The following is a 19023-nucleotide window of genomic DNA, read 5'->3' as shown; positions in this document are numbered from 1 at the left end:
GACATATTATTTAACTTATAATTCACTGTATCACAATTCCAGTGGGTCAGACGTTTACATACACTAAGTTGACTGTGCCTTTAACAGCTTGGAAAATACCAGAAAATGATGTCAGGGCTTTAGAAGCTTGTGAATTTGAGTCAATTGGAGGTGTACCTGTGGATGTATTTCAAGGCCTACCTTCAACTCAGTGGGAAAATCAAAAGAAGTCAGCCAGGACCTCCACAAGTCTGGTTCATCCTTGGGAGCAATTTCCAAATGCCTGAAGGTACCATGTTCATCTGTATAAACAATAGTACGCAAGTATAAACACCATGGGACCACGCAGACGTCATACCGCTCAGGAAGGAGACGTTTTCTGTCTCCCAGAGATGAACGTACTTTGGTGCGAAATGTGCAAATCAATCCCAGAACAACAGCAAAGGACCTTGTGAAGATGGTGGTGGAAACAGGTACAAAAGTATCTATATCCACAGTAAAACGAGTCCTATATCGACGAGTCCTACCGCTCAGCAAGGAAGAAGCCACTGCTCCAAAACCGCCATAAAAAAGCCAGACTAGGGTTTGCAACTGCACATGGGGACAAAGATCACATGGGGACAAAGATTGTACTTTTTGGAGAAATATCCTCTGGTCTGATGAAACAAAAATAGAACTGTTTGGCCATATTGACCATCGTTATGTTAGGAGGAAAAAGAGGGATGCTTGAAAGCCGAAGAACACCACCCCAACTGTGAAGCATGGTTGGTGGCAGCATCATGTTGTGGGGGTGCTTTGCCGCAGGAGGGACTGGTTCACTTCAAAAAATAGATGGCATCATAAGGAAGGGAAATTATGTGGATATATTGAAGCAACATCTCAAGACATCAGCCAGGAAGTCTTCCAAATGACAATCTTCCAAATGGACAATGATCCCAAGCCTACTTTCAAAGTTGTTGCAAAATGGCTAAAGGACAACAAAGTCAAGGCATTGCAGTGGCCATCACAAAGCCCTGACCTCAATCCTATAGAACATTTGAGGGCAGAACTGAATAAGCGTGTGCGTGCAAGGGGGCCTACAAACCTGACTCAGTTACACCAGCTCTGTCAGGAGGAATGGGCCAAAATTCACCCAACTTATTGTGGGAAGCTTGTGGAAGGCTACCCGAAACGTTTGACCCAAGTTAAACAATTTAAAGGCAATGCAATACTAATTGAGTGTATGTAAACTTCTGACCCACTGGGAATGTGATGAAAGAAATTCAAGCTGAAATAAACAATTCTCTCAACTATTATTCTGACATTTCACATTCTTAAAATAAAGTGGTGATCCTAATTGACATAAGACAGGGAATTTTTACTAGGATGAAATGTCAAGAATTGTGAAAAACTGAGTTTAAATGTATTTGGCTAAGGTGTATGTAAACCTCTGACTTCAACTGTACATGTAATCAATTGTATCTCATTGTTCCTATTATCGATCAATGAAAGTGCTTCTATGCACGGGATGTGAGTTGTCACGGTGCGTGCCTTTATGTTGGGTTATGTGTTGACTCTTGCGGTTCCCTCAGTCTTAGTATCCATTGTTACATAACATGGGTCATTATGGACGTCGGTCTGGATGGTTTGACTGTGGGGGTATGAGGTAACAGTTCAGTCTGGATGGTTTCCCTGTGGGGGTATGAGGTAACAGTTCAGTCTGGATGGTTTGACTGTGGGGGTATGAAGTAACAGTTCAGTCTGGATAGTTTGACTGTGGGGGTATGAAGTAACAGTTCAGTCTGGATGGTTTGACTGTGGGGGTATGAGGTAGCAGTTCAGTCTGGATGGTTTGACTGTGGGGGTATGAGGTAGTAGTTCAGTCTGGATAGTTTGACTGTGGGGGTATGAAGTAACAGTTCAGTCTGGATGGTTTGACTGTGGGGGTATGAGGTAGTAGTTCAGTCTGGATAGTTTGACTGTAGGGGTATGACTGTGGGGGTATTTGTGTTCCGCATTAATACATTGGGCGCCGTGTGGTCACAACATGATTGTCAAGCATGAGTGCTGTGAAAAACACAACTTTTTGTCTTTTAAAACGCAGCTGTTCTGAAGATATATGCTCTGATTTGGGAAAGGGGGAGACCTAGTCAGTTGTACAAGAGAATGCATTCAACTGAAACGTTTCTTCTGCATTTAATCCGAGTGGCGCAGCGGCCTGAGGCACTACATCTCAGTGCAAGAGGCGTCACTACTAGTCCCTGGTTCAAATCCAGGCTGTATCACATCAGGCCGTGATTGGGAGTCACATAGGGTGGTGCACGAGTGGTCCGGGTTTGGCCGGGGTAGGCCGTCATTGTAAATAAGAATTTGTTCTTAACTGACTTGCCTAGTTTTAATAAAGCTGAAATAAATTTCTTAAATCAAAATAAATAACCCAACCCCTCTGATTACATTCCACTTCATTGTTAATTAATTAGATCAATCAAATCGTGTTTGTGACATGTGCTGAATACAACATGTATACCTTACTGTGAAATGCCTACTGACAAGCCCATAACCAACCATGCAGTTGAAGAAAGTCTACTTTATCATCAGTGTATTTGGAAGCAGAAGAGAGAGGACACGCATTTCTTCAACTATACCATACCAAGGCACATAATGAATAATGGAATGACTGTATTCAAACTCCATCAACTTTGCCTCTGATTATCCAGAGAAACTGATCCAAGATCTGTACTTGCGGTGGATAGCTTGTGTGTCCCTCAGCTCACTGCTCTGTCTGAGTAGCAGAGGGACTGAGAGGAGAGTCCTGTCTGCTGGTTCAACGTGGACCTCCTTTCAGTTCAGCCACAGTCCCCTCCTACCTCCTCAGATATAGTGAGCATTTTGACTAGCCGCGGAGTCAACCAGAGCTGAATCTTTAACAGAGCACGCTGCTGGATCTCTCTGCCTCAGCCCCCAGACACACACACACACACACACCATACACACACACACACCGACCAAACACATGGAGTACTGCCGCGCTGTGTTTCTCTGGATCTGCTGCAGCCTGTTACCAGGTGAGCTAACGTGTGTGTGTGTGTGTGTGTGTGTGTGTGTGTGTGTGTGTGTGTGTGTGTGTGTGTGTGTGTGTGTGTGTGTGTGTGTGTGTGTGTGTGTGTGTGTGTGTGTGTGTGTGTGTGTGTGTGTGTGTGTGTGTGAGTGCACATGTGCATGTGTACAATAAGTAGTAGTTATTACATTTAATTTATTCCAGCTCTCTCTGGAAGGCACATAAAACGTTTGTGGCATAGCTTTTATAGGCGCTAAAGTTAGTCGAATGTTTGCATAAGAAGAGGCAGACAGTCTAGCTTTCAGTTCTCCAATATTTATATGGAAATGTAGACAGGAATATAATTCCACGGTGTCCGAAGTGAAGTGGCTTTCTGGAGAACTAGTAAATGAGTGTCTCTTCTCTCGTGCAGCGAATATCTTAAACTACTATAATATCAGTCTCATATCTTGATCTACTCTAATATCTAAGTTTCATATCTTAGTCTCATATCTAGAAATACTCTGATACCTTAGTATCATATCTCGAACTATCATATCTTATTCTCATATTTTAGTCTCATATATCTTAGTATCATATCTTGAACTACTCTCATATCTTAGTATCATATCTGCATCACATCCGGCCGTGATTGGGAGTCCCATAGGGCGGCACACAGTTGGCCCAACGTCGTCGCCGTCATTTTAAATAAGAATTTGTCTTAGCTGACTTGCCTAGTTAAATAAAGGTTAAAAAAAAATAGTATCATATTTTTACTCTTATATCTTAGTCTCATATTTTGAACTATTCTAATATCTTAGCATCATATCTTGACCTACTATAATATCTTAGTCTCATATCTTGAGCTCATACTGTGTGAGAGAGATGGGTGCTGAGTTGGCTTATTGAAGGGATGTGCTGGTTCCCTCAGGTTTGACAGAGGTGCTCTGTCTCTCATTGAAAGCAGGTGTGTCCTTTGAAATGAAAGGTGGTGCTATCTGTTTAGAAACTAAGCGCTCAGAGTTTCCAGCATCTGGAAATGTGTGGTGCGCAGCCAGAACTGGGGTCAATTACCAGTAAAATTACAATAGCAGCAACATTTTGAAGTGGAATAGAGAGAGAGAGAGAGCGAGAGAGAGAGAGAGAGAGAGAGAGAGAGAGAGAGAGAGAGAGAGAGTTGTTTGAATTTGTCCTATGGCTATATGACCTGGATTGTATAACCTGATATATGGACTGCATCCCGCTGTCAATCTTCATCTATTTTAATTATATGGTAATATGAAATTGGACCAATGTCAAGAGAGATTGCTATGACAGGTGGCTTTTAAAGAGTGCACACGGCTCACAGTACTGGTAGCCATACATACTGTATATGTTAGTGTAATTGCTTCAGTCTATGGCAATGTACAGTATGTCACTGTGTAAGTGACATGGAAATGTCTGACGTTTCTTGTCCTCACTGCTTTCCAGTAATGTACTACTGACCTTAATCTAACAAGCAGTTGGATAGCACTAGGTTCCTATCAGGAATCAAGGTAAAACGCCAGTACAGACTGTGTGAAGTAACAGTGTTTATTGTAACAACAGGGGCAGGCAAACGACAGGTCAAGGCAGGCAGAGGTCGGTAATCCAGAGTAGAGGCCAAGGTACAGAACGCCAGGCAGGCTCAGGGTCAGGTCAGGCAGAGGTCGGTAATCCAGAGGTGGAGAAAGGTACAGGACAACAGGCAGACTCAGGGACAGGCAGAGTGGTCAGGCGGGCAGGAACAGGGTCAGGACAGGCAGAGTGGTCAGGCGGGCAGGAACAGGGTCAGGACAGGCAAGGGTCAAAAACCAGGAGGACGAGGAAAAAGAGAGACTAGGAAAACCAGGAGCTTAGACAAACGGCTGGTAGGGTTGAACAAACAAGATGAACTGGCACAGACAGACAGAAAACACAGGTATAAATACCCAGAGGATAAGTGGGGAAGATGGGCGACACCTGGAGGGGGTGGAGACAAGCACAAGGACAGGTGAAACAGGTCAGGGCGTGACAGGTTCCCATGGTTTTTACACCCTCTTGTTGAAGTAGACTAGCTATTATTAATCTTTGATTAGACGTTGTTAGATGACATGAGGCCAGAGGGTGGAGCAGTAGAGGAAATATTTACTGAGGTAGAGGAATTTGATGTTGGGTCCAAGTTTTGGACACATTCAGTCTTGCCGAGGGGAGGAAAGGTCAACCTTGAGAACACAGAAAGAGTCTGGAATGAGAAGGAGAGAAGCTGTTGGCCGGACTGGGAAAGAAGTCCTGACAATAAGACGGGAAAGGGCTGCATTCAAGATTTTATTTATCTATTGTGGGAGTGTTTGCATCACTACATGTCCTGTTTGAACGAGGCTGCTTAACATGGTCAGGATGGTGGTAGCGGGGATAGTGACATAGCTAAATGTCCTGTTTGAACGAGGCTGCTTAACATGGTCAGGATGGTGGTAGCGGGGATAGTGACATAGCTAAATGTCCTGTTTGAAGAGGCTGCTTAACATGGTCAGGATGGTGGTAGCGGGGATAGTGACATAGCTAAATGTCCTGTTTGAACGAGGCTGCTTAACATGGTCAGGATGGTGGTAGCGGGGATAGTGACATAGCTAAATGTCCTGTTTGAACGAGGCTGCTTAACATGGTCAGGATGGTGGTAGCGGGGATAGTGACATAGCTAAATGTCCTGTTTGAACGAGGCTGCTTAACATGGTCAGGATGGTGGTAGCGGGGATAGTGACATAGCTAAATGTCCTGTTTGAACGAGGCTGCTTAACATGGTCAGGATGGTGGTAGCGGGGATAGTGACATAGCTAAATGTCCTGTTTGAACGAGGCTGCTTAACATGGTCAGGATGGTGGTAGCGGGGATAGTGACATAGCTAAATGTCCTGTTTGAACGAGGCTGCTTAACATGGTCAGGATGGTGGTAGCGGGGATAGTGACATAGCTAAATGTCCTGTTTGAACGAGGCTGCTTAACATGGTCAGAATGGTGGTAGCGGGGATAGTGACATAGCTAAATGTCCTGTTTGAACGAGGCTGCTTAACATGGTCAGGATGGTGGTAGCGGGGATAGTGACATAGCTAAATGTCCTGTTTGAACGAGGCTGCTTAACGTGGTCAGAATGGTGGTAGCGGGGATAGTGACATAGCTAAATGTCCTGTTTGAACGAGGCTGCTTAACATGGTCAGAATGGTGGTAGCGGGGATAGTGACATAACTAAATGTCCTGTTTGAACGAGGCTGCTTAACATGGTCAGGATGGTGGTAGCGGGGATAGTGACATAGCTAAATGTCCTGTTTGAACGAGGCTGCTTAACATGGTCAGGATGGTGTTATAGCGGGGATAGTGACATAGCAAAATGTCATGGCATACATGCTGATGACAACTCATTGAGTGAACAACTGAGGGAGCTGTGCCAGCAAAGTTAGTGGGCTTCATGCCTTTGGTCAATAAGGACAAAGTCAGTGGACACTCATCCAGACAGAGTTACATAAAAAAGTACCTTCTGAAGCAGACCAAAGGTCATTTGATGCTGTCATTTCCACAGAGGATGAGGGTTTGCTGAAGGGTTGGCTGGATCACTATGTCATTTCCACAGAGGATGAGGGTTTGCTGAAGGGTTGGCTGGATCACTATGTCATTTCCACAGAGGATGAGGGTTTGCTGTAGGGTTGGCTGGATCACTCTGTCATTTCCACAGAGGATGAGGGTTTGCTGAAGGGTTGGCAGGATCACTCTGTCATTTCCACAGAGGATGAGGTTTTGCTGAAGGGTTGGCTGGATCACTCTGTCATTTCCACAGAGGGTGAGGGTTTGCTGTAGGGTTGGCTGGATCACTCTGTCATTTCCACAGAGGATGAGGGTTTGCTGAAGGGTTGGCTGGATCACTCTGTCATTTCCACAGAGGATGAGGGTTTGCTGAAGGGTTGGCTGGATCACTCTGTCATTTCCACAGAGGATGAGGGTTTGCTGAAGGGTTGGCTGGATCACTCTGTCATTTCCACAGAGGATGAGGGTTTGCTGAAGGGTTGGCTGGATCACTCTGTCATTTCCACAGAGGATGAGGGTTTGCTGAAGGGTTGGCTGGATCACTCTGTCATTTCCACAGAGGGTGAGGGTTTGCTGAAGGGTTGGCTGGATCACTCTGTCATTTCCACAGAGGGTGAGGGTTTGCTGAAGGGTTGGCTGGATTATTCTGACATTTCCACAGAGGATGAGGGTTTGCTGAAGGGTTGGCTGGATCACTCTGTCATTTCCACAGAGGATGAGGGTTTGCTGAAGGGTTGGCTGGACAATTCTGACATATTCACAGCTGTCCACTGCTGCTGTCTATATGTGATCTTGCAGCTCTAACCAGTTGCAGCACTGTGGATGGGGCTTCCTTCATGTATAATGTATTTAGAGATTGAAACATTGAGCCACATGAAGAGTGTACAGTCTGTTTGAGGTATGAACAGCCTGCGGGCATTCAACGGTTTTCCAAAGCTGTCACACAAGCCTGGCCGTGTTGTCAAGACAACACTTTACTTGTTAGGCCTGAGTGTGAGAGGGCAGGTTTAGAGGGCCAGGTTGGACTTGTTACACTGCTCATTGAGTTTTATGGGCTCATTAAGCGAGCAGTGTCATATCTCCCTCGGGCTGCACAAAAACACACAAAACAGTTTAAAGTAAATAGTGGTGTTTGAAAATGGTTTCGCTTTTTAAAAAACCCGGTCGTTAGTAATTTCTTCGCTCACATACAGTCTGTATTCTTCACCTGTTAGATGTCTAATGTTGGTCATAGTACAGCATGTTTGTCCCAATGCAACATGTTTGTCCCCGTACAGAGCCCTCAGTAATTATTGGGACAGTGTGCATCATGTTGGTCATAGTACAGCATGTTTGTCCCAATGCAACATGTTTGTCCCCGTACAGAGCCCTCAGTAATTATTGGGACAGTGTGCATCATGTTGGTCATAGTACAGCATGTTTGTCCCAATGCAACATGTTTGTCCCCGTACAGAGCCCTCAGTAATTATTGGGACAGTGTGCATCATGTTGGTCATAGTACAGCATGTTTGTCCCAATGCAACATGTTTGTCCCCGTACAGAGCCCTCAGTAATTATTGGGACAGTGTGCATAGTTTTCTCTTCTTTGGGCTCTAAACTCCAAAACTTTGCATTTGAAACAATGACTATGCTGTTAAATTGAAGACTGCAAGCTTTAATTTGAGGGTGTATTCATGTTGGGTGAACTGTTTAGAAACATAGTACTTTTTGTACACAGTCTGACTGTGACAGTCCCTTCATTTTAAGGGACCAAAAAAATTGGGACAAATACTCATATGTGTGTAAAATAATTTGGTCCCATATTTATAGCACTCAATGACTACATCCAGCTTGTGACTCTACAAAGTTGTTGGATGCATTTGCTGTTTGTTTTGGTTGTGTTTCAGATTATGTTGTGCCAGAAATAAATGAATGGTAAATAATGGATTGTGTCATTGTATTGTACATGAGAATATAATATGTTTCTGAACAATTCCACAGTAATGTGGATGCGAACACGATTACAGTTCATCCTGAATGAATCATAAATAATGATGAGTGAGAAAGTTACAGACGTACAAATATCTTACCTCCAGGAAATGCTAACATCTCACCATTTCAATAACAGGGGGGAGGGGTTAGGATATTTGTTCATCTGTAACTTTCTCACTATGTAGAAAACGTGCTGTAATTTCTAAACGGTTCACCTGATATCGTGAAAATACCCTCAAATTAAAGCTGACAGACTGCATAGTCATTGTTTGATTTCAAATCTAAACTTTTGAAATGCTGTACAGCGTCAATGTCCCAATAATGAATCAATATGTCATTCAGCCAGTCCTTAGACCCTGACTGTTCCAGTTATGAATGTCTCGATGTCCCCACAGTGGCTTACAGCTGTGCATTACAACTCCCCCCAGACCTGCTCTGCAGACATGGCTTATACAGTCCATGGCGCTGCATCAAGCTCTGCCACCGAGGATTTAGTTAACCCTGGGAGGGCGTAGAGCTGGCCGAGAAGGCAGACAGCTTGCTTAGCAGTGCCCAACTCCTGTGTGGGAGTGGCACATCTGGTGCCAGATACTCCATCCCATCATGTCACCAGCACCATCCATTGTGAAGCATCTTTCAACAGAGGTCTGATGAGCTTTCCAGAGAAAAGCCTTCCAGCGCAAGAAGATCCAGAACGGGCCAACTAAAAGATGCTGAGTTGCACCTTTTACCTCATGTGAGGTGTACACCTCCAATCGCAGGGCTGCTCTTTCATGCGAGAGCTGCAATGTGAATTCCTTCATAAAGTTCAGAGAGCGTTTGACCGTTTCATATTAGAATCTGGAACGTGGACTTCTCCACCACGTACGTATAGGTGCACCAATGAAGGTTGATTTTCAGAGAGGTGGTGGGGAGCTGCCGTCTCGCCATGTGGATTTGGTTAAAACTCAATCTGCTGGTCCAGAATCTTGGCCTGTGGGTAACAGTCATGCCCCGGAGCGTTATGACTGTTACCCACACACAGACCAGCATGGCAGACGCTGTGAGGTGGCCATGTGTGTGGAGATGAAGTCTTTCACATCTTCCCTGAAAGCCCCCCGTGTCTATGTTTGACAAAATGTAGACACATTATTTTGTTCAGCACTGTGTAGCGCTGTATATGATGAGTCCCAGGTCACATTATGGACGTTGCATGGATCCTTTTAAAGGGCATCAGCATCACCTCTCATGAACTGAAACCTGACCATGACGCTGATTGTCCTTTGAGTAGCACGAAGCTCCATCAAGTCCTGTGTGAGGATCCATTCTAGCAGGCGTTGCACCCCTGGCTGTTCATAGTGCACCCGCGGGTCGTCTCTCCACCAGTGGGGCTGCGGTGGAGCTCCTGCAGCTTGGTGCTGGGCCAAAAGCAGTGGCTGGCCGGTCGGGCCCGTGGTTTATTTATCTGGGCAGAAGAGCCGGTACACAGGAAACCCGGCAAGACTCCGGCCTAGCTTTAGGAGCTGCTGATATTACTGGGAATATTAAATTGCTCTGCCACGTTAGGGGTTTGAAATGGAAACTGGATCCCCTCCCCATCTCACGCTTTCACCTCCACTCTTTCCGTCTCTCGCTCATTCTCTCTCTATGTTGTTCTTTTTGCTCTCTCTTTTTCTTGGTAGGAAGTACAGCATAGCTGCTCTGTGATGGTATCTGGGACAGTTTGCTTTATATAACGAGCCTCAGAGACATCAAAGCGCCGGGCTAGTGGAGTAATTTGTGTTTATGTGTATTTAAGACGGCACGCCTGGACAAATTATGCAAACCCATATGGGAAAGAATTCAAATATACCACCTGCTGTGAAGAATTATAGCTTTTCAGCACCAGTTCCTCCACCATTTAGCAGCATTTTTTATTTCAGCTTAATTAATATACTTGTTGACTCCCTCCGGATAATATTTTTGGGGGAGATCAAAGAACAGCTGAACATGTGAACCATTCATGCAACAGGAAATGAACAATGTGGAGAATATGTCAATATTTAGATTGAACGGTGTACTGTACATTGCAGTGATGGTAACCATGAATGGATGTTTTCTCCAACCAGAACATATAGTTTATGGCCTTGTCATTCAATTTTGCAGGAAACAATGTGATGCCTTATCAACAACTGAACCATTTAGCAATAACATATGCTAGATGTACAGTGCCTTCGGAAAGTATTCAGACCCCTTGACTTTTTCCACATTTGTTAGGTTACAGCCTTATTCTAAAATGGATTACATTGTTTATTTTCCTAACCAATCTACACACAATCCCCCATAGTGACAAAGCAAAAACAGTTTTTTAGACATTTTTGCTAATATTATTAAAACATTTAAAACTGAAATATCACATTTACTTAAGTATTCAGACCTTTTACTCAGTACTTTGTTGAAGCACCTTTAGCAGGGATTACAGCCTCGAGTCTTATTGGGTATGATGCTCGAAGCTTGGAACACCTGTAATTGGGGAGTTTCTCCCATTCTTCTCTGAAGATCCTCTCAAGCTCTGTCAGATTGGATGTGGAGCGTTGCTGCACAGCTATCCAGAGATGTTTCCTCGGGCTGGGCCACTCAAGGTCATTCAGAGACTTGTCCCAAAGCCACTCCTGCGTTGTCTTGGCTGTGTGTTTAGGGTTGTTCTCCTGTTGGAAGGTGAACCTTCGCCCCAGTCTGAGGTCCTGAAATCTCTGGAGCAGGGTTTCATCAAGGATCTCTCTGTACTCTGTGCTCTGTTCATCATTGCCTTGATCCTGACTAGTGTCCTAGACCCTGCTGCTGAAAAACATCCCCATTGCATGATGCTGCCACCACCATGCTTCACCGTAGGGATGGTGCCAGGTTTCCTCCAGACGCTTGGCATTCAGGCCAAAGAGTTCAATCTTGGGTTTCATCAGACCAGAGGATCTTGTTTCTCATGGTCTGAAAGTCTTTAGGTGTCTTTTGGCAAACTCCAAGCAGGCTGTCATGTGCCTTTTAGTGAGGAGTGGCTTCCGTCTGCTCACTCTGATTGGTGGAGTGTTGCAGAGATGGTTGTCCTTCTGGAAGGTTCTCCCATCTCCACAGAGGAACTCCCAGACCAAGGCCCTTCCCCCCCTTATTGCTCAGTATGGCCAGGCTGCCAGCTCTAGCAACAGTCTTGGTGGTTCCTGTCACGTATACTCCCTCTGAGGCGCTCGAGGTCAACAGGCTGCTCATTATTACGAACACATCTCACCATCGTTACGCGCACCAGAGCCTCATCAGACTCACCTGGCCTCCATCACCTGCCTGATTACCTTCCCCATATATGTCACTCCCTTTGGTTCTTTCCCTAGGCGTTATTGTTTCTGTTCCAGGGTTGATTTCTGTATTTATTAAATACACTCCCTGAACTTGCTTCCCGACTCCCAGCGTACATGGTACAGTTCCAAACTTCTTCCATTTAAGAACGATGGAGGCCACTGTGTTCTTGGGGACCTTCAATGCTGCAGACATTTTTTGGTATCCTTCCCCAGATCTGTGTCTCGACATTTGGTATTTTATTATCCCCATTAGATGTTGCAAAAGCAGCAACTACTCTTCCTGGGGTTCAACACAAAACATGAAACATAACACAGAATGACATAATACAGAACATCATTAGACAAGAACAGCTCAAGGACAGAACTACATACATTTTTTAACAGGCACACGTAGCCTCCATGTCAAAGCATAGACACAAACTATCTAGGTCAAATAGGTTAGAGGCGTTGTGCCACAATCCTGTCTCGGAGCTCTACGGACAATTCCTTTGACCTCATGGTTTGGTTTTTGTCAACTGTGGGACCTTATATACATCGCCTTGCAAAAGTATTCACCCCCCTTTGCATTTTTTCTATTTTGTTGCATTACAGCCTGTAATTGAAATGGATTTTTATTTGGATTTCATGTCATGGACATACACAAAACAGTCCAAATTGGTGAAGTGAAATGAAAAAAAAATCTTTGTTTCAAAGATTTTTTACAAAATTTTAACAGAAAATTGTTGAGTGCATATGTATCCACCCCCTTTGCTATGAAGCCCCTAAATAAGATCTGGTGCAACCAATTACCTTCAGAAGTCACATATTTAGTTAAATAAAGTCCACCTGTGCAATCTAAGTGTCACATGATCTGTCACATGATCTCGGTATATATACACCTGTTCTGAAAGGCCCCAGAGTCTGCGACACCACTAAACAAGGGGCACCACCAAGCAAGTGGCACCATGAAGTCCAAGGATCTCTCCAACCAGGTCAGGGACACAGTTGTGGAGAAGTACAGATCAGGGTTGGGTTATAAAAAAATATCATAAACTTTGAACATCCCAACGGAGCACCATTAAATCCATTATTATAAAATGGAAAGAATATGGCACCACAACAAACCTGTCAATAGAGGGCCTCCCACCAAAACTCACAGACCAGGCAAGGAGGGCATTAATCACAGAGGCAACAAATAGAACAAAGATAACCCTGAAGGAGCTGCAAAGCTCCACAGCGGAGATTGGAGTATCTGTACATAGGACCACTTTAAGCCGTACACTCCACAGAGCTGGGCTTTACGGAAGAGTGGTCAGAAAAAAGCTTAAAGAAAAAAATAATCAAACACATTTGGTGTTCGCCAAAAGGCATGTGGGAGACTCCCCAAACATATGGAAGAAGGTACTCAGGTTAGATGAAACTAAAATTGAGCTTTTGGGCCATCAAGGCAAACACTATGTCTGGCGCAAACCCAATACCTCTCATCCCCCCGAGAACAGCATCCCACAGTGAAGCATGGTGGTGGCATGCTGTCTTTCATTGGCAGAGTCTGGGAAACAGGTCAGAACATGAAGGAATGATGGATGGAGCTAAATACAGGGACACATTGAGGGAAACCTTATTCAGTCTTCAAGAGATTTGAGACTGGGACGGAGCTTCACCTTCCAGCAGGACAATGATCATAAGCAACACTTGAGTGGTTTAAGGGGAAACTGTTAAATGTCTTGGAATGGCCTAGTCAAAGCACAGACCTCAATCGAATTTAAAATCTGTGGTATGAACCCATCCAACTTGAAGGAGCTGGAGCAGTTTTGCCTTGAAGAATGGGCAAAAATCCCAGTGGCTAGATGTGCCAAGCTTATAGAGACATACCCCAAGAGAATTGCAGCTGTAATTGCTGAAAAAGGTGGCTCTACAAAGTATTGACTTTGGGGGGGTGAACAGTTATGCACGCTCAAGTTTTCATTTTTTTTGGTCTTATTTCTTGCTTGTTTCACAATAAAAATATTTTGCATCTTCAAACTAGTAGGTAGTATGTTGTGTAAATCAAATGAACAAACCGCCCAAAAACCTATTTTAATTCCAGATTGTAGGGCAACAAAATAGGAAAAATGCCAAGGGGGTGAATACTTTCACAAGCCACTGTGGACAGGTGTGTGCCTTTCAAAATCATGTCCAATAAATTGAATTTACCACAGGTGGACTCCAATCAAGTTGTAGAAATATCTCAAGGATGATCAATGGAAGCAGGATGCACCTGAGCTCAATTTGAGTCTCATATCAAAAGTTCTGAATACTTATGTAAATAAGGGGTTTCAGTTTTTTAGTTTTTAAAACATTTGCAAACATTTCTAAAAACATATTTTTGCTTTGTCATTATGCGATTATGTGTGTAGATTGATGAGGAAATTGTTTTATTTAATACATTTTAGAATAAGGCTGTAACGTAACAAAATGTGGAAAAAAATGAAGGGATCTGAATCCTTCCAAAAGGCAAATTGTATCATTTCTCTTGACAGAGCAGCAACATCTGTTGGCAGAATATACTAGTGAGATATACATATTTTGGAGGATTATAAAGATATTTTTTCTGCAGTTGCAGTGCTCTCATTAGATGTAAATTCTTCAGCTGCCTTGAAAGCAGAAGTAATCTCCTTTAAAACTGTCAACGTGAAAAATCAAACTCTTCTAAAGAATGAACCATGACACTACTTTATTTCAAAGGAATTGGTTATTGGCCTGACTTTGACTTTGATACTCTTCTTTCATGGTATTGAATCCCAACTGTTAACTGCATCTCACAAGTGACTGATGTTTTTTCCAAATGTATAGCCTACTTTCTATGAAAAATATATATATGTAATCATTTTAACTACTAGGGCCAGGACGATACCAGTATCGCAAAACTCGTTAGTATCATAACAAAGAAACTGCGGATTTAAGTTCTTTAGGAAAACAGAATTAATGTTGGAAACAAAGATAATTAGTTTGTCTTCCAGAGTCACATTTATTTATTTTCTATCTATAGCTCACAATATTTTACATACAGCAGGTTTTTAAAGGACTGAAAGAGTTTGGTCTGCTTTGTGTTTACATTTTTGCCATAGAAACAATATTGTGATAATGGTATGGTCTACTACTAACTATCCCCACCAGCAATTAAATAATGAGTTCCAATGCATTTCACACGTTTGTCCAATACACACTATTCTCTGTCAAGTCCATTTGTCCATCAAATGGAAATAAACATGTATTTGGCCATTTTCTGCTTCTAACTATTTGTTTAATATATCAGCTCTCTATACTGCTCTAATCTTGGTAAAAATGATTAGCGATACACAACAGAACCATACCTGATCTGCCACTTACATACTCTCTGAACCATTGGTTTGCATCTCAGTGCTGAAGCTAACTCAACTTTGACCTTCTATTTATTTGTTATGTCGCCTCATAAACTTTGTTGGTGCTTTTACGTTGTGATCTCAGTAACAAAATACATTTCCCATGGAGAAAAAAGGATCACTTGACTTGACCCTCAGAGCCTAACAGATTGTAGAGCTGTATAGAGAGGACTGAGAGTGGGGTTTAGGGTATTCAAAATAGGCCCTACTGTGTTGACGTAAGAGAAGGGGGGGCTTGTCTTGGGGTCTGTTTTTGTGTGCTCTATGAAATCCATCTCTTCAACTCACTGGGATGGGTACTGACTGCTCACTGGGATGGGTTCTGACTTCTCACTGGGATGGGTTCTGACTGTTTACTGGGCTGGGTTCTGACTTCTCACTGGGATGGGTACTGACTGCTCACTGGGATGGGTTCTGACTGCTCACTGGGCTGGGTACTGACTGCTCACTGGGATGGGTTCTGACTGCTCACTGGGCTGGGTACTGACTGCTCACTGAGATGGGTTCTGACTGCTCACTGGGATGGGTTCTGACTTCTCACTGGGCTGGGTACTGACTTCTCACTGGGATGGGTTCTGACTGATTACTGAGTAATGTTCTGACTGCTCACTGGGATGGGTTCTGACTGCTCACTGGGATGGGTTCTGTGTGCTCACTGGGATGGGTTCTGTGTGCTCACTGGGTTGGGTTCTGACTGCTCAAGGTGCTGGGTTCTGACTGCTCAAGGTGCTGGGTTCTGACTGCTCACAGGGATGGGTTCTGACCACTCACGGGGTTGGGTTCTGACTGCTCAAGGTGCTGGGTTCTGAATGCTCACAGGGATGGGTTCTGACCACTCAAGGGGTTGGGTTCTGACCGCTCACAGGGTTAGGTTCTGACTGCTCACAGGGTTGGGTTCTGACTGCTCACAGGGATGGGTTCTGACTGCTCACATATTTGGGTTCTGACTGCTCACAGGGTTGGGTTCTGACTGCTCACAGGGTTGGGTTCTGACTGCTCACAGGGTTGGGTTCTGACTGCTCACTGGGCTGGGTACTGACTGCTCACTGGGCTGGGTTCTGACTGCTCACTGGGATGGGTTCTGACTGCTCAAGGTGCTGGGTTCTGAATGCTCACAGGGATGGGTTCTGACCACTCAAGGGGTTGGGTTCTGACCGCTCACAGGGTTGGGTTCTGACTGCTCACAGGGTTGGGTTCTGACCACTCAAGGGGTTGGGTTCTGACCGCTCACAGGGTTGGGTTCTGACTGCTCACAGGGTTGGGTTCTGACTGCTCACAGGGATGGGTTCTGACCACTCAAGGAGTTGGGTTCTGACCGCTCACAGGGTTGGGTTCTGACCGCTCACAGGGTTGGGTTCTGACCGCTCACAGGGTTGGGTTCTGACTGCTCACAGGGTTGGGTTCTGACTGCTCACAGGGCTGGGTTCTGACTGCTCACAGGGATGGGTTCTGACTGCTCACAGGGTTGGGTTCTGACTGCTCACAGGGTTGGGTTCTGACTGCTCACAGGGTTGGGTTCTGACTGCTCACATATTTGGGTTCTGACTGCTCACAGGGTTGGGTTCTGACTGCTCACAGGGTTGGGTTCTGACTGCTCACAGGGTTGGGTTCTGACTGCTCACTGGGATGGGTTCTGACCGCTCACATGTATGGGTTCTGGCCGCTCACAGGGTTGGGTTCTGACTGCTCACAGGGTTGGGTTCTGACTCCTCACAGGGTTGTGTTCTGACCGCTCACAGGGATGGGTTCTGACCGCTCACAGGGATGGGTTCTGACAGCTCACAGGGTTGGGTTCTGACTGCTCACAGGGTTGTGTTCTGACTGCTCACAGGGTTGGGTTCTGACCACTCACAGGGTTGGGTTCTGACTGTGAAATCTTTTTATCCAAGTAATAATCCTCTAACTGTATGTCATTAAGCGTGATGACTTTTAAAGCTGCCTCTTTCTTTCTCTTGGTACTTCTCCATTTCTCTCTCTATTTCCTGCTCTACTTTAGTGTTAAATCACTGTCATCACAAGCTGGCTCATAGCCCTTGACGTCAGACAAGAAAAATTGCAATGAAATGTAAATCCCAACATGAACCCTGACCTTACAGTAGCCAAGACGTCTGTCTTCCACTGTATATAATATAGAGACAAAGTGGTGTGAGACCTGAGACCGGTGAACCGAAGACACTGTATACAGCTGGAGTTGAAGGAGAAGATAGATGAATGAAGAGCCAGAATGAAAGGAAGTTATGTTGACGAAGATTACGTTTTCCATCCTGCTCTCTCCTCTCTGTCAAGAAGAAGATCTACTCATGTCTTCCATCTCCTCAACAAAAATGTGCTTGCTGCTTGCTTCCTCCGTTGGAAATAAAAAATCCACATGATGCTGTTTTCATTAATAAGCCATTTGGGGTAACTTGGTGACAGCGAGAAAAGCCGAAAAAGTATCGTCTCTGATACGCATTTCAATTGAATCCAGAAGGGAATTGCGTTTTCCCATAATGCTCTTAGTGTCCAGAGGAAGTGAGGAGAAGTAATCTACACCATCACAAATCCGCTCTGTCTTTTGATCAGTCCCCATAGTTGTGTTTGCGGTCCTTTCCATTTTGATCTCTGAGATGAATTTGTCTTGTCTGGTTCCCACATGGTCTAATCAGGGTTTCACCACAGTGCTTAAACGCTCTGCTCAACTTCTACCAGAAATACACATCTGGGAAGGCATGTGGGTTGCAATTATTGATCTTTCTCAGCTCAGCACCTGTGGTAGATTTCTAAATCTGATCTCACGTACAGAAAACAATTAAGGGGGTCGAATTTGACTGGGAAGGGAATTCCCTACCCTGATGTGAGCATCGTACAGTCAATGGTCAGTCATCATCTGATGAAGAGTGATCTGCCAATCAGAGGGCTGCTGCCTGGCATCAGTATTCTAGATGCCATCTCCAGCCTTTATGCCATTAAAAGCAAGGCACTCAGTGTGTTTGTCTCGGGTGTTGGTAGAAAACAAATAGATGCATTTACGTTTCCTCAGAATAAGACAATAAGGTTGATAATGCTTCTGTTCTTCTTGTCGTAAAGTCTTGTCTTAGCCAAGTACAATGGCAATAACCTTAAATAATGTTATTCAGTGTAGATCAGTGCTATTCTGACTTTAGTGTTCATTCAGTGCTACATAATGTTGGCATCTAGTAAAAGGAAATCTATTTTGGTATTTGTTTCATTAGTCCCATTGTTGATACAGTTCCATGTTTTTACAATGTCAGCAATCAACTTTTCAAGACATACTGTACATCTCAAAATACAGAAATACAGCAGGTATGATGCATTTTGTACACCGGCTGTTTTTCTGTATTTAAAAAAAAGAAGTTAATATAATTTTTCTGTGGAGTTTTCCTTTAATGTACTTTGTATACAGTATGTCCATTTAAATGAGCAGGATGGAAATATCCATGTAAGCTGCTACATGATTTCAACATCCAGTCTTCAAATCAAATTACATTTATTTATATAGCCCTTCGTACATCAGCTGATATCTCAAAGTGCTGTACAGAAACCCAGTGTAAAACCCAAAACAGCAAGCAATGCAGGTGTAGAAGCATGGTGGCTAGGAAAAACTCCCTAGAAAGGCCAAAACCTAGGAAGAAACCTAGAGCGGAACCAGGCTATGAGGGGTGGCCAGTCCTCTTCTGGCTGTGCCGGGTGGAGATTATAACAGAACATGGCCAAGATGTTTAAATGTTCATAAATGACCAGCATGGTTAAATAATGATAATCACAGTAGTTGTCGAGGGTGCAGCAAGTCAGCACCTCAG

General features: G+C 44.2%; 1 protein-coding gene across 1 annotated transcript in view; it reads left to right on the top strand.

Moving 5' to 3' along the window:
- Positions 1-2855: 2855 nt before the first annotated feature.
- LOC139411725 (integrin alpha-11-like) overlaps positions 2856-19023 on the top strand; it is an 85270-nt gene continuing 69102 nt past the window's right edge. Inside the window, exon 1 of the mRNA XM_071158398.1 lies at positions 2856-3023. Within this exon, the coding sequence (XP_071014499.1) occupies positions 2972-3023 (52 nt within the window). The 5' untranslated portion in view covers positions 2856-2971. The remainder of the gene's footprint in view (positions 3024-19023) is intronic.

Source organism: Oncorhynchus clarkii, chromosome 6 (assembly GCF_045791955.1).
Source record: "Oncorhynchus clarkii lewisi isolate Uvic-CL-2024 chromosome 6, UVic_Ocla_1.0, whole genome shotgun sequence".
NCBI lineage: Eukaryota > Metazoa > Chordata > Actinopteri > Salmoniformes > Salmonidae > Oncorhynchus > Oncorhynchus clarkii.
The sequence above is the reverse complement of the archived record's forward strand: the minus strand, read 5'-3'. Positions and strand labels throughout refer to the sequence as shown.